The 13,736-nt window shown below is 42.9% G+C and overlaps 2 protein-coding genes across 2 annotated transcripts; one reads left to right on the top strand and one right to left on the bottom strand.

Annotated features, from left to right (window-relative positions):
- Positions 1-1,206: 1,206 nt before the first annotated feature.
- Positions 1,207-2,241, top strand: LOC147622106 (uncharacterized). The gene has a single exon (XM_086823677.1). It carries the CDS (start codon positions 1,258-1,260, stop codon positions 1,858-1,860), a length of 603 nt encoding a protein of 200 aa, XP_086679803.1. The 5' UTR covers positions 1,207-1,257; the 3' UTR covers positions 1,861-2,241.
- A 5,943-nt stretch (positions 2,242-8,184) lies between these two features.
- LOC147622105 (uncharacterized) lies at positions 8,185-9,633 on the bottom strand. The gene is made up of 2 exons (XM_086823675.1): positions 8,814-9,633; positions 8,185-8,722 (listed from the first exon to the last, which is right to left on the bottom strand). The coding sequence occupies exons 1-2, from the start codon at positions 9,557-9,559 to the stop codon at positions 8,407-8,409; spliced, it is 1,062 nt and encodes a 353-aa protein (XP_086679801.1). The 5' UTR covers positions 9,560-9,633; the 3' UTR covers positions 8,185-8,406.
- Positions 9,634-13,736: the final 4,103 nt, after the last annotated feature.

The raw sequence follows: 13,736 nt of genomic DNA, 5'->3' as shown, positions 1-13,736 counted from the left end.
AGAACTGCAAGATCTTATGATGGGAAGGTGAGGATACAAATGTTTAGGGCTGATGAGGAGGAATTTTTCATTGGAAATATCCAAGCTATTGATGTGATATTGGGTAAAGCCTTGGCCCTAGCAAATGGACAACAATACTTGGATCCACAAACGTAAAGTGGTGGTTCAACACAAAGTTTGATCCATCAACATAGATGATGGATTATCAAGTGATACTATTCTTATGGTGAGTTATGTTTAGATCAAGAGATCTTTCAAAAATTGTGCACATTCATGTTTGATTTATGTTTGATAAGATAATTCAAAGGAAGATGATTCTACCATTAGTAAAGGACTTCAATCCTTTCTTGGAAAATATTCAAGCTGCTTTCTTGAAGATGTTGAGATATCAAGCTCCACCCCTGATGTATATCCTGGGTGACTATCATTTATGTCACCGTCTTGTGTTAGGTATACTTGTGGTGTAGTTAGATAGCCACGTATGTTTGGATTGGGTTCACATATGAACCATGTATTCTAGGGTTACACATATAGTGTATACCCATCTTTCATTGTATTGTTGTGTTGTGCTAAAGTGAAGATAGGCTTCAGCCTCCAACGTTGTGTCGTCTCTCTTTTGTGTATTGTGAAGAAAGCTACAGTAGTCGACGAGTCTCCTACCTCTCTCCCTATTTCTTTACATGGTATCAGAGCTTGGTTCATGGTGAGGAGCTCAGGCAGCAAGCAGAGGCAAGAGGAGATCGTGAAACCCTGGTAAGAGGATCAGCATCTCCTTTCTCTTGAGCTTTTGGGAGCATACTGGTGCAGGTACACAGTCGTGAGTGCAAAACCTCAGATTGAGGCACCCTTCGCGTTGTGGAGCAGCACGAGAGCATTACTTGGAAAAATCAAGGAGCGTAGGAGATTTTATCGCAAAAATTTCCATTTCGAGACCGTTTCGGCCTTCGTTTTGGCATCGCAAAGTTTCAGCAGGCACTTAGGAAAAGTGGCCGTTTTTTACTGTGTATGCCTATTTTTTGCCGTTGAGCGAAGATGCAACAGAAAGGTTACTGTGTGTCCCATTGCAGAGAATCTAAGAAACGCAGGCCAATTTTGGGTTACTGTGTTTATGCATTTTCGTCTCACTTGGTATGACTCGTGGTTGCTTGCCACCGCCCTTGTGAGGCTGAATTTTTGGTGTTGCCAAATTGTTGCTGTTTGCCTTGTGAGGCAGAACTCTATTCCTTTCTCTTGCAATCACAGTTTTGACTTTGCAAAATGTCTGAAAATCTGTCAACTATTGTTAGTGAGAAACTTGAGAAGGACAACTTCCAAGCATGGAAGTTCAGCATGACAAACTTCCTTATGGGAAAGGGAGTATGGCCATTTATCAATGGTGATGAGCAGGAACCAGTTTTGGGTGCTACTCCTACTGCTCCAGATTTGAAGACCTTTAAGGAGTGGCATGAAAAGGCCAAGAAGGTAATGTATTGGTTGTCAGTCAGTGTTTCAGACTCAATGATTGTGCATATACAGGATGCAGAAACGCCGAAGGAGGCATGGGATACATTGGTGAAGATGTACAGCACCAATACCATTGCACGGAAGATGCAACTCAAGCAGGAGTTGCATAATGTGCAGAGGAATAAGCTAAGCATAAATGAGTATTCCATGAAGGTTAAAGGCCTTGCAGATTCTCTTGGCTCAATTGGAGCACCTGTTGATGATGAAGACTTAGTGTCTGTGACCTTGAATGGTCTTGGGAGAATTTATGCACAATTTCGAACATCCATTGGAGTCCGTGAGACCTTTCCTGATTTTCAGGAACTTGTTGCTCTCTTGTTGAGTGAAGAGCAAAGGAATGGTGGTTCAGCCACATGAAGTTCTCAAGAGTCTGCATTCTACTCAAATCTGGATAAAGGCAAAGGTAGAGGAAGAGGCCGTTTTGGTGGCCGTTCAAGAAATCAGAACCAACAGCAGCAATAGGAAAACCAGTCCTATGGAGGAGGACGTGGTAACTCTAGAGGCAGGGGGAGCCAAAGAGGACGAGGTTCATGGCAAAGGAATCAACAAGTAGATAGCAACACAGAGTGCTATTATTGTGGAAAGCTTGGACATAAAGAGAAGACCTGTTATAAAAAGCAGAATGACATCAGAAATGGAAAGTTGCAGCAAAGCAACTATGCATCATCCAGTGGGCATGGTGATGACAGAAATGAGCACCTCTTTGTGATGCAGCACATGGTTAACTCCATGACAGAAAATGCTGCAGATTGTGAAAATGTATGGTTTGTTGATTCAGGTGCTTCTAACCACATGACCAGTCAGGTTCACTGATGTCAGGTTCAGTGATGTCAGAAACCTGGAAAAGCCAGGTTATGTTGAAACAAGTGATGATACTGCTCATCCAATTGCACAGGCTGGTAAGGTGCCATTGGCTATGCGGAATGGAAGAACAAAGTACTTGTTAGATGTACTTCATGTTCTAAACATCACCAAGAACTTGGTCTCAGTTGGCCAAATGGTAGAGCAGGGTTTGCAGGTCAGATTTAACCCTGATGGGTGCTTTGTTGAGGATTTGAAAAATCAGTGCCGCTTGGTTGCAAAAGGCAAAAGAAATGGCAGAATGTTTACTTTGGATGCTGATATCCCAGAGGTGCTGGCTGCTATGTTTGCGCATGGAAGAGGTGTCATTGCAGATATTGAAATATGGCACAGGCGCATTGGGCACGTGAACATACAAAGGCTGAAATCTATGCAAACACAGAGTATTGTTGCAGGTTTGCCAAAATTCAGAGTGGATGGAATGCAAAAGGTATGTGAAGCATGCCAAATGGGCAAGCAGGCCAGACATGCATTTCCACACAATGCTGAAGTAAGCAATAGGGCTTTGGAAGTGATCCACTCTAATGTGTGGACAATCAAAGCTGCTTCTCTTGGTGGATGCCATTATTATGTGAGCTTCATTGATGATCACACAAGGAAAGTATGGGTCTATTTTATGAAGCATAAAAGTGAAGTGTTCAGCCACTTCAAAGCCTTTAAGGCTATGGTTGAGAAAGAAAAGGGCATGCAGATAAAAGTGCTAAGATCTGATGGAGGGGGAGAGTATTTTTCAGAAGAATTCAGTGACTATTTGAAAGAGCAGGGAATTCAGAGAGAATACTCATGCAGATCTACCCCTCAGCAGAATGGGGTTGCAGAAAGAAAGAACAGGCACATTGCAGAAGTTGCAAGGGCTATGCTAAATGAAAAGAAGATGCCTGATTATTTTTGGGCTGAAGCAGTAGCAACTGCTGTCTATATTATGAACAGAACCGCCACTGCGGCGGCTGTCCATGTGCGACTGTCCATGGCATGACACCTGAGGAAAAGTATACATGCAGAAAACCAGATATTTCACATTTTAAAGTATTTGATTGCATTGCTTATGTTCATATCCTTGATGAGAGGAGAACTAAGTTGGATCCAAAGGCAGAAAAATGCATCTTCATTGGATATTCTCTGCAGCAGAAAGGGTACCGCTGTTATAACCCTTCCACTCGTAGGATGCAAGTGAGCAGAGATGTAGTTTTTGATGAAATGTGTTGTTGGTATGGTCCAGCAAAAGTTACAGAAGATGTAGATGCAGGAAACGGCAATGCTGTTGTGAATGTAGAGCAGCAATCACAAAGTCTGAGTGGACCTGGTGAGTCCTCAGCTAATGGATCCAATGCATGGACAGGGAGACTATGATCTAGTGGTTCTACTGATGGCAATCCAGATAGTGGTGCACAGTTATCACGTAAAGGGAAGGAGAAGGTGGACCCTCCACCTGTCTTTGATGTCTCATGTGGACACTCTCATATTGATGGAGAGTCAAGTGGATCAGAAATGAGCCTTGATGAGGAACTTGGGATTCCTTTAGTGGTTACTCTAGGTGTAAGAAAAAGTAGGAATGTAATTAAGACTCCTGGAGGTGATGCAGGTACACGTAGGTCCACACGTGTTAAGTATCCTGTTGATAGGCTGAGATATGATGGTTTTTCAGTCCATCATTATGCATATATGGTCAAAATCCTAGAAGAACCAGAGCCAACTTGCTTCAAGGAAGCAGTTGGAAAGAAAAATTGGGAGGCAGCCATGGATGAGGAGATGGCAGCCTTGGATGCAAGCCACACTTGGAAATTGATGCCTTTGCCTCATGATAAGAAGGCGATTGACTGCAAGTGGGTATATAAGGTGAAGCACAATGCCGATGGGTATGTGAGCAGGTATAAGGCAAGTTTAGTTGCCAAAGGATATGCACAGACATATGGCATTGATTATGAGGAAACCTTTAGTCCAGTTGCAAGGATGGCAAGTGTGAGAGCAGTAATTGCTGTGGCTGCTACAAAAGGTTGGTCTTTGCATCAAGTGGATATAAAGAATGCCTTCTTGCATGGTGATTTGCAAGAAGAGGTCTATATGATGCAGCCAGAAGGTTATCAAGATGATGCACAGCCCCACGTTGCGTAAAGCCTTGTATGGCTTAAAACAGGCGCCCAGGCCTTGTGTCCTCTCTCTTTTGTGTATTGTGAAGAGAGCTGCAGTCGACGAGTCTCCTACCTCTCTCCCTATTTCTTTACAGAAGATCTGCCTAAGAATTTCCTCCTGCACACACTAAAGATCACAAGATCGATATCATCTATGGCAGTTCTCCACCCAACATCTCACCCTATAGGTTAACTATGCCTCAGTAAGAAGAAGTCCTCAAGCAAGGCAATGATCTACTAGATAGAGGTTGCTTGAGGGAGGATCTAGGCACGTGTTGAGTTGTTAACTACCTAACTAAAATGTAGAAACTAATCCACAAAAATCACATAAAAATATACCATGACACTAGATAAAGGGTGAAAGTGGGTGGAACCCTCGCTCAAAAGCTAGTAAGATTTATGCATACAACTACCTCTTATAAGATTGACTAGTGAAGGGCAATCGATTGTCAATCAGACACTCGAACCAAACACAACCAATCAATCAGAAGACTTTTTGCACTTTTGAAGAGGATGTACAAGGCTGAAGATGGCTCAATGAATACAATCAAGTCCCTTTGATGAGCCAAGGCTTCCAACATATCAATATGAAGAGGATGATCACCTTAATAAAAGGCAAAGTGGTTAGTGCAAAGGCCCCAAGTATTCCCATTTGAGCCAACTTGGGTTCAACACCTGGAATTATGGGATATGCCTTTGAAGCATCTTGGGATTGTTCTTACTGTGTAAAAGTGGCTCTTTCAAAAATGGGGGTGTGAGTGTGTGATACCTCCACAAAAACAACACAAAAGAGAAGATAGGAGGCATTCAATAAAAGGGATGTTTGAACTAACCATTTTTTCATCTTTATAGGAGGTAAAGTAGTTAGTGCAAAGGCCCCAAGTATTTCAGTTCGAGCCCACCTAGGTTCAACACTTGGTATCATAGGATATGCCTTTGAAGCATCTTGGGATTGTTCCTATACCATGTAAAAACTTTTAAAAAATGGGTGTGTGATACCTCCACAAAAACAACGCAAACGAGAATAAAGGAAGTGTCCAATAAAAGGGGTGTTTGCACTATTCATGTTATTACCATTATAGGAGGTAAAAGTGGTTAGCGAAGAGGCCCTAAGTATTATAGTTTGAGCCCACTTGGGTTCAACACTTGGAATCATAGGATATGCCTTTGAAGCATCTTGGGATTTTTCCTATCATGTAAAAACTGCTCTTTAAAAAAATGGGTGTGTGTGTGTGTGATATCTCCACAAAAATAACACAATCGAGAATATAGTAAGTGTCCAATAAAAGAGGCATTTTAATCATGCTACTCTTTGATTTAATGAAGAGGTTTTGTTGAAATTTTAGAATGTCCAATGACTTGTAATGTCCTTCATTGCGAGCTCTCCCACCCATGCATGGCTCTTTTAAAAATGGGGGGGTGTGTGATACCTCCACAAAAACAACACAAAAGAGAAGATAGGAAGCATTCAATAAAAGGGATGTTTGAACTAACCATTTTATCATCTTTATAAGAGGTTGAGTAGTTAGTGCAGAGGCCCCAAGTATTTCAGTTTGAGCCCACCTAGGTTCAACACTTGGAATCGTAGGCACACTTGGAATCGTAGGCTATGCCTTTGAAGCATCTTGGGATTGTTCCTATACCATGTAAAAACTGCTCTTCTAAAAAAATGGGAGCAAGTATGTGATACCTCCACAAAAACACAAAGGAGAATAAAGGAGGTGTTTGCACTAACCATGTTATTACCTTTATAGGAGGTAAAGTGGTTAGCGAAGAGGCACCAAGTATTATAGTTTGAGCCCACCTAGGTTCAACACTTGGAATCATGGGATATGCCTTTGTGAAACATCTTGGGATTGTTCCTATCATGTAAAAACTGCTCTTTAAAAAAATGGGGGGGTGTGTGATATCTCCACAAAAATAACCCAATCGAGAATATAGTAAGTGTCCAATAAAAAAGGGGCATTTTAATCACGCTACTCTTAAATTTAATGAAGAGGTTTTTGTTGAAATTTTGGAATGTCCAATGACTTGTAATGTCCTTCCTTGAGAGCTCTCCCAGCTCTGCTTTTAACTCGAATGCTTTTTGTTTGTGACAAAAAGAATGTAACCAGCTACAATAATGGCAATGCATGGCACGAAATTTTAACGTTGAAATTTTCTACAATCAACCCAATGTTTACACTTTACTTTACAAGCTTTCATGTGGCAACCAAAGAGCTTTTGCCATGTGGCATTGTCTTAGCTCTTCTCTCTACTGAGTTGGGTTGAAGGATTTGTATTCCCTACTTCACATGCCACATAAAAGCATCAACTACCTCATTTGCAATCCTCCAACCTCTCGTGTATAACATCAAAGCTTTGAGATCAATCTCCCACCCTTTTAAGTTAAAACTTAGATGGGAAATTTGAAATTTAAAAGTTAAAACATTTCAAAGTCTGCGTCGACTATTGATCATGTTCAATTGACGTATTTGCTTTCAACCAAGCACTCGTTACTCATTGAAATGAAGCAAGGACTGTAAAAGCTCTGGAGCCAAGGTCTGGGCTTTACTGCAACATGGCTGCCATGGGGTGGTTTCAAAGTCTGCGTCGACCATTGATCATGTTCAATTGACGTATTTGCTTTCAACCAAGCACTCGTTACTCATTAAAATGAAGGAAGGACTGTAAAAGCTCTGGAGCCAAGGTCTGGGCTTTACTGCAACATGGCTGCCATGGGATGGAAACCACAAATTAGCCTATTCTCTCGACTCTCGACAAGAAATCATCGAGGAGAGTAGATAACAATCTCAAGATGCTAGACCACCCCGAAGTCACATAGTAGTTCTGTCTAGCAAGGTGGGCAATGGAATATCTTCGATTGGTAACATACTCTCGAGGGATTTCTTGGACTGGCCTTTTGAATTCAACAACGATCTGATAGTTCACTCGAGCTAGCAATTTTGGGAGGAAGCTAATGAAGAATGGACGATGGTAGAAGAGCCAAGATTCAATGATTGTCACCAACTGGTACTCTTTCAGAGATGTCTACAAGATCTAGCAAGGAACCCGAAGACTACTTGTGTATGTGATGTGAAGAAAGCTTCGCAGTGCTCCTTGATTCACGAGGCATGCTGGAAGGTTTCATAGAGAATAGTCGCCACAAGGTAAACCCACGTCACTACCGAGGTAAATTATTTACAAACCGACTCTTTGGAATTGCACCTTGATTCACGAGCTTCGCAATGCTCCTTGATTGACGAGGCATGCTGGAAGGTTTTATAGAGAATAGTCGCCACCACAGATAAACCCGTCACTACCTAAGTAAATTATTTACAAACAGACTTTTTGGAATTGCCATTGATTACGAAGGCCATGTAACTTCAAGAACGCAGTAGGCAACGTCACTACCTGGGTGAATTATTTACAAACTCGCTCTTTAGAGCCCTTGTTTACGACGGCCAGGTTACTTCAAGAATGCAGTTTCATGTGGACCAAACGCACTTGGCCAAGTTAAATCGGACGTTTACCATCTATCTGTATTTTCAGCAACCAGTTGCGTCTCATGGTGTTTGCTATCGCATTTCACGTTGCTCCGCTTCGACATGGCTTATAACAAGGAATGCAAGTATAAACAGAGCAATTAAAATACACGAGCTTAGCCGCCAAACTAACAGTCCCATCGACCAACCAAATAAACAACTTAGAACACATTTAAATATTAATATTCAAAAAGAAAACTTTCCCACAAATTTCAAGATAGATCGAACTGGGAATAAACCCAAATCCATCACACTGCGTTGATGGATGCGAAGCTCAACATACAAGCATACCACAGTCAGATTTTTCCTACGGCTGGACGAGCTGAAAGGGCACGATTTACGGTGACCCAAAGTCGGATCAGGGCATTAGCAGGTAGTACTAGAATGATTTAGGCGTGCATATTGGCCATCTCGAATCTTTGAGCCTGCTGACGGGCAAGTTCCGGGCTCTCCAATGCATCGCTGAACTGCTGCCGCACTTGCTCGGGAGTGAAAGCAAAGCTGTTAGAAGTGTAAGAATTCAAAAGCGAAGCAGTTCCCTGACGCGCCAGCTCGCTGTACTCATCCTGGTTAGAGTTGACAAGGGCTTGCATAAGAGTCATACGATCTCCATAAACTGAGGAAGAGCGGCCTCCGAATATTTTTCCAAGCAAACCGAATCCTGAGAGGAAACTTGGCCACTTGGCACCGCCACCTTTCCAGAAACTGCAAGTGATAAATATTCAAGTTTAAAAAACAGGTAAGAGCGAAAAACTTCGTATCATTTGCCAAAAAGGGAAGACTTTCGAACACTCACTCGCAAGAACCCTTCCCACCGTAGCCTGCGCCGTATCCACCAGACGGAGAGGAAGGAGGGGTGAGAACAGGAGAGCTAATGGGAGAACCGATGACAGGAGAGGAGATGGGAGACCCAATAACGGGAGAAGAAATGGGAGAGCCAATGCCGGGTGAGGAAATGGGAGAGCCAACGACGGGGGAAGAGATGGGGGAAGAAACGACAGGAGACGAGCCAGAGCTAGGGGTGCTACCACCATAAGGAGGGGAAGAAACAGTAGGAGGGGTTTCGACGGGAGAGGAACCAGAGGAAGGTGTATAAGAAGGCGAGGAAGGAGGGGTTTCGATGGGGGAAGAGCCAGAAGAAGGTGGTGTATAGGATGGAGAGGAAGGAGGGGTTTCAATGGGAGAAGAACCAGAGGAAGGAGATGGAGAAGAACCAGAGGAAGGAGGTGTATAAGTTGAGGGAGGAGGGGTTTCGATAGGGGAGGAACCAGAAGAAGGAGGTGTATAAGATGGCGAGGAAGGAGGGGTTTCGACAGGGGAAGAACCACAGGAAGGTGGTATATAGGATGGAGAGGAAGGTGGAGTTTCAATAGGAGAAGAACCAGAGCTACCAGAAGGTGAAGGTGATGACCCAGAAGGTGAACTCCCTGAAGGAGATTGATAATACCCCAAATCACGTCCCTTCGCCCTTGCCGAAATTGAAGGTATTCCCGCGACACAGAGTGCAAGCATGAAAAACAAAGCTACGCAGGCGCGCTCCATCTTCGCTGTATATCACCCTGTGCTCCTTCCTCTCTTCAATTTCACTCTCAGCTCAATATGTCCTTCTCGACCACCTCCGAAGGTTATATACTCGCCCGCCGATGAGCCGAGTAGCCGCAAGCCAGTCATCTTCTTCCCCGAATACTTCCTCTGATGCGAGCTCTGTGCAGCTTGGTCCACCTAATTTTGACCCCAACGCCACCCTTCATCAATGAGCTTCGCGGTGCCGCGAGCAGTTGGTGGATTTCATCTCTGTATACATAATATTACGATATACCATGTCCCTGCATTCATGCATTCATGCGGCCCTTCACTTCTAGAGCACACCTGCTTGGTAACTTCCACATGTCTGTGTCTGCGGGTCTGCCATACATGATACACCCGCGGCCCGCCTCACAATATAAAACTTCCCGCTCCCAGCGCGCTTCACAGCTCAGGTGACTCCCAATAGCGACTCACGTAAGCTATCGTCAGGTGTTCGCTTTTTTTCATTTTCCCAAGTAACATTCAAGGGACGCGCTTTCTCGCTGATTCCAAGTAAATCCACCGGCTGTGAACAAAGTGGCCTTTATGTTGCTATTACCAAGAGCCGTTATTACACCAACCTCCTAAAGATTCACAGCCGCCTGGGTGGACGGTAGAACGAGACTACCAAAACATGTGCTGCTCTGAAATGCATCATCATAGGCAGCGTTATGCGTTACCTTTTAGTTACAAAATTTCGAGCTTAACCCAACTGTTCTGAGGAGGAGGAGTTGCAAGTCGGCAGATCGGGCAGACCACTCAACTGTGCAGCACTGGAGTGTGCACTGTGCACCTCTTCAACCTCTACGCGGCATTTGTGCACGGTCATTTATTGTGAGCGTCATGTATTCTTTAACACGCGCAACGTGTAAGATTCCAGCTCGGTTGTTTCTGAGTTACAACTGAATTTTCAGGTTAGGCGGTGCTTGTACGCTGAAGCGCTGGCCACTCTATTTTTCTAAAGACTAGGGTAGGGCAAATTCGCACAGTCCCATCCGTTGCCATCAATTTGTCTGATGGCAGCAATTTTGCTAGGGGCCTTACGATTGTTGTGGGGTGAGAGGCCCAGCGCTTTGAAAATGTGTGTATTTGGTCAAAAAATTTGTGTTGAATTTGGCCGGCGAATCTTGGTTGTAGACCGACGGAAAGGTGGTGGCTCACTTCTCCCAGCCAGACACGAAGAAGGAAAACCCAAACAAACACGAAATTTCGGGAAGGAAAGCGCCGTCGGAAAGAAGAAATGCCATTTGGAGAAGGCTTCCTTCAACCTTGCGCCCACAAAGACTGCTCTGCTACAATCTAAAGCGACTGCGAACTATATCTACCCTATTAATGGCTATCCCATTTGACTTAAGCCACATGCTACAATTCATCTGTGCGCTTTGTTTGTGCGTAGCTTCTCAAGTTAATCAACTCCTATCTGTTCGTAAAAGCAAGGCCAACGCAATCAACTCCTATCTGTTCGTAAAAGCAAGGCCAACGCCTTGTTTTGTTAAATTGCGCATGTGCATAGCCAAGGGTTTAACCCACACACGGCGGGGGTCGCGGGAAAATGAATCCTAGCCATTCGATGGGGGGGGATGGTGTGGACTTGCTCCTACACTTGATCCACTTTAAGAGAGGGTGGCATTTTGATAGGTTGCCCTATTAACCCACTTAAAGGGAAGTCATGCAATATGGGGAGGAAATAAGGCATCCTTTGGATTCACTTTAAAATATACGCCATGGTCTAAACATAAGGCAAGATATAAGGTAGACCATGGTTGCCCTTTTGGACATAGGGCAAGAAATAGCTTTAGATGCGCTATTGGATAAATCTACAAAAAGTTCATGGTCATCATGATGAGTTGGACAAGCTCTGTCAATGACATACATTTATTGAGCAATTGATCCTTCTACCATAAAACGTAGCAAGGGTAGCTATTGAATGGTCAAAAGTTTACAGGTGTATATTTATCGTGCCATGAGTACATTGATGGGGATGGTGGGTGCTTGCTCCTCCCATGGCTGATGCACTAAGATAAAAATTGTGAATTGAAAGGTTAAGCCAAGAAGGCAGCATTTCAATAGGCCATCCTATTAACCCACTAAAAAGGAAGCCATGCAATGTGGGGAGGAAATAAGGTAGCCTTTGGCTTACCTTTAAAATATAGGGTAAGGACTAAACATGAGGCAAGATATAGGTTAAGCATTGTTGCCCTTTTGGACAAAGGGCAAGAAATATGAAATCGTTAGATGCTTTATTAGCTTAAGCTTTTTGGTACAAACTTGACTTCGAGCAGTTAAAAGAGTAGTCAATTTTTATTCAATGGAAATCATACCCATATGGATGGATTCCATAATTCTTGAAGTATTTTTAATAGAAGTTGGGACATGCTAAAAATTTCATTGACAAAGTTATGAACAAAAAAGTCCACACGAACATTTTTTTTAGTAAGTCACCTTACGGGTCACCCTTTACAGCCATTAATATATTTCAAGTAACATCAAGTCTAAAGTACAAATCCCTAGAACAATGAGATTATTATTCATTAAAGAGAAATGGATTTCAGAAAAGTGTATATATATGTGTACACACACACACACACATATGTATGTATGTATGTATCTATATATATATATAAGTGGATTTTTTCTACAAGACTAGTGTTAAATTATTTTAGGATTTAAGATCTTTTTTTTTGGGCCTATTACAACCCTATAGTTCTAAAGAAACTCTAAAATGCAATAAATTTGTTGTAAAGCAACTTAACCCAAAATTATTTACATAATAATATACTTGAATACGTGTGAGCCCCCCAATATGCGGAGGAGAAGGCACTTGAGTAGATAGGTACCCTAGTTTTTAGACACCAAATGGCGGCCATGTGTGGCTTGATGTGGTTGGATGACTTTAGATAGGGTTGGTACATCGCTAACTAGGCTACATATAAGTTTGGGAAGGCATCCCATGACTAACTACACGAGGGTAGGCGGAGCTTATCCTAAGGCATCCCACTCTTGGGTTGTGGGGCCCATTTAGGGCCCCAAATGATGAATTCATGTGTCTCTCAGCCAAATAGAAAACCTTAGGCTAGTTGCTCTAACCTGTTCCACCGATCTATCAATTGGCCGGTGTCCAAGCTAGTGATCGACCCCCAGGAGAGGCTGCACTGGGCTAATTGGGTCAGTGCCCCCGACTGGGTCTAACCAAACATGTCTTGGTTGGCTATATATGAGCGAGTCCATAAGGTCCATATTCGCCACAACTATAGCAGTCCTATTTCCAAAGCATACAGCCTCCGTCCTCTACTATTTCCAGAATGCCATCGAACCTTCTTCATAGGAGCGCATCACTGGGAGGCTAGCACCATCATTGTATCAGCTTTTAGTTATAAAAACTTCAGTTCTCCATATTGTCATCTTTTCTCTCTTCCATACAAGATCCTATTATCTATCATGCATTGATGTCGTATTCTTTTCTTACATGGTATCAAACCTTAGGATCTAGCAAGAAGATTTTGTAGTGTGTTTCTACTTGTGAGTAGATTGTGAGAGATGGCTCAACCTACAAGACTATGAATCCCACCTTTTAGCAAAAGCAAAAAGTTGGATGGCTCCAACTACTCTCTCTAGAAGGTTCACAATGAAGGCCATCTTAAGCGCTTATGAGCTTTAGGACACTGCTATAGGGGTGGACATGATGCCAATATTACGAGACCAGATTCGGCCATTGTAGGGTAGAATATAGTGCCGATAGCAATGGAGATTCAACTTTAGACAAGAAGGGATGCACATGCTCTATGTTCCATTGTTTGTAGCATGAGTGATTTAATTATGGTGTTGATTCAACATGTCGACACATTAACGAAGGCATGGACAATCTTGAAAAATTAGTACGAGACCACGAATCAGACGTGGATTTAGAATGTGGATAATCAACTCGCAAACGAGTGCTTATTTGAGTCTAAAGCAGTAGAGAAATTCGTGACTAAGGTGAAAATCTACAAGATCATACTACAATCGGCATCACCATCATGAGCGAGGATTCAACATGCCATTGCATACAGATTCTTCCACCAAAGTACAATAGCCTAGTTATGGGCGATGAATACACAGAATAGAAATCTTCCCCTCAACTTTGAAGATTTCAATGCTATGCTTCTGGAGGAGG

This window comes from Cibotium barometz, chromosome 29 (assembly GCF_041138505.1).
Source record: "Cibotium barometz isolate CiBa-2024 chromosome 29, ASM4113850v1, whole genome shotgun sequence".
Classification (NCBI taxonomy): domain Eukaryota; kingdom Viridiplantae; phylum Streptophyta; class Polypodiopsida; order Cyatheales; family Cibotiaceae; genus Cibotium; species Cibotium barometz.
This window is presented reverse-complemented; position numbering and strand designations above follow the sequence as displayed.

Coding starts and splice junctions, on each gene's coding strand:
- LOC147622105 (XM_086823675.1), bottom strand. CDS start 9,559: ATGGAGCGCGCCTGCGTAGCTTTGTTTTTCATGCTTGCACTCTGTGTC. Junction 8,723..8,813: donor GGTGGGAAGGGTTCTTGCGA/GTGAGTGTTCGA, acceptor TATCACTTGCAG/TTTCTGGAAAGGTGGCGGTG.
- LOC147622106 (XM_086823677.1), top strand. CDS start 1,258: ATGTCTGAAAATCTGTCAACTATTGTTAGTGAGAAACTTGAGAAGGAC.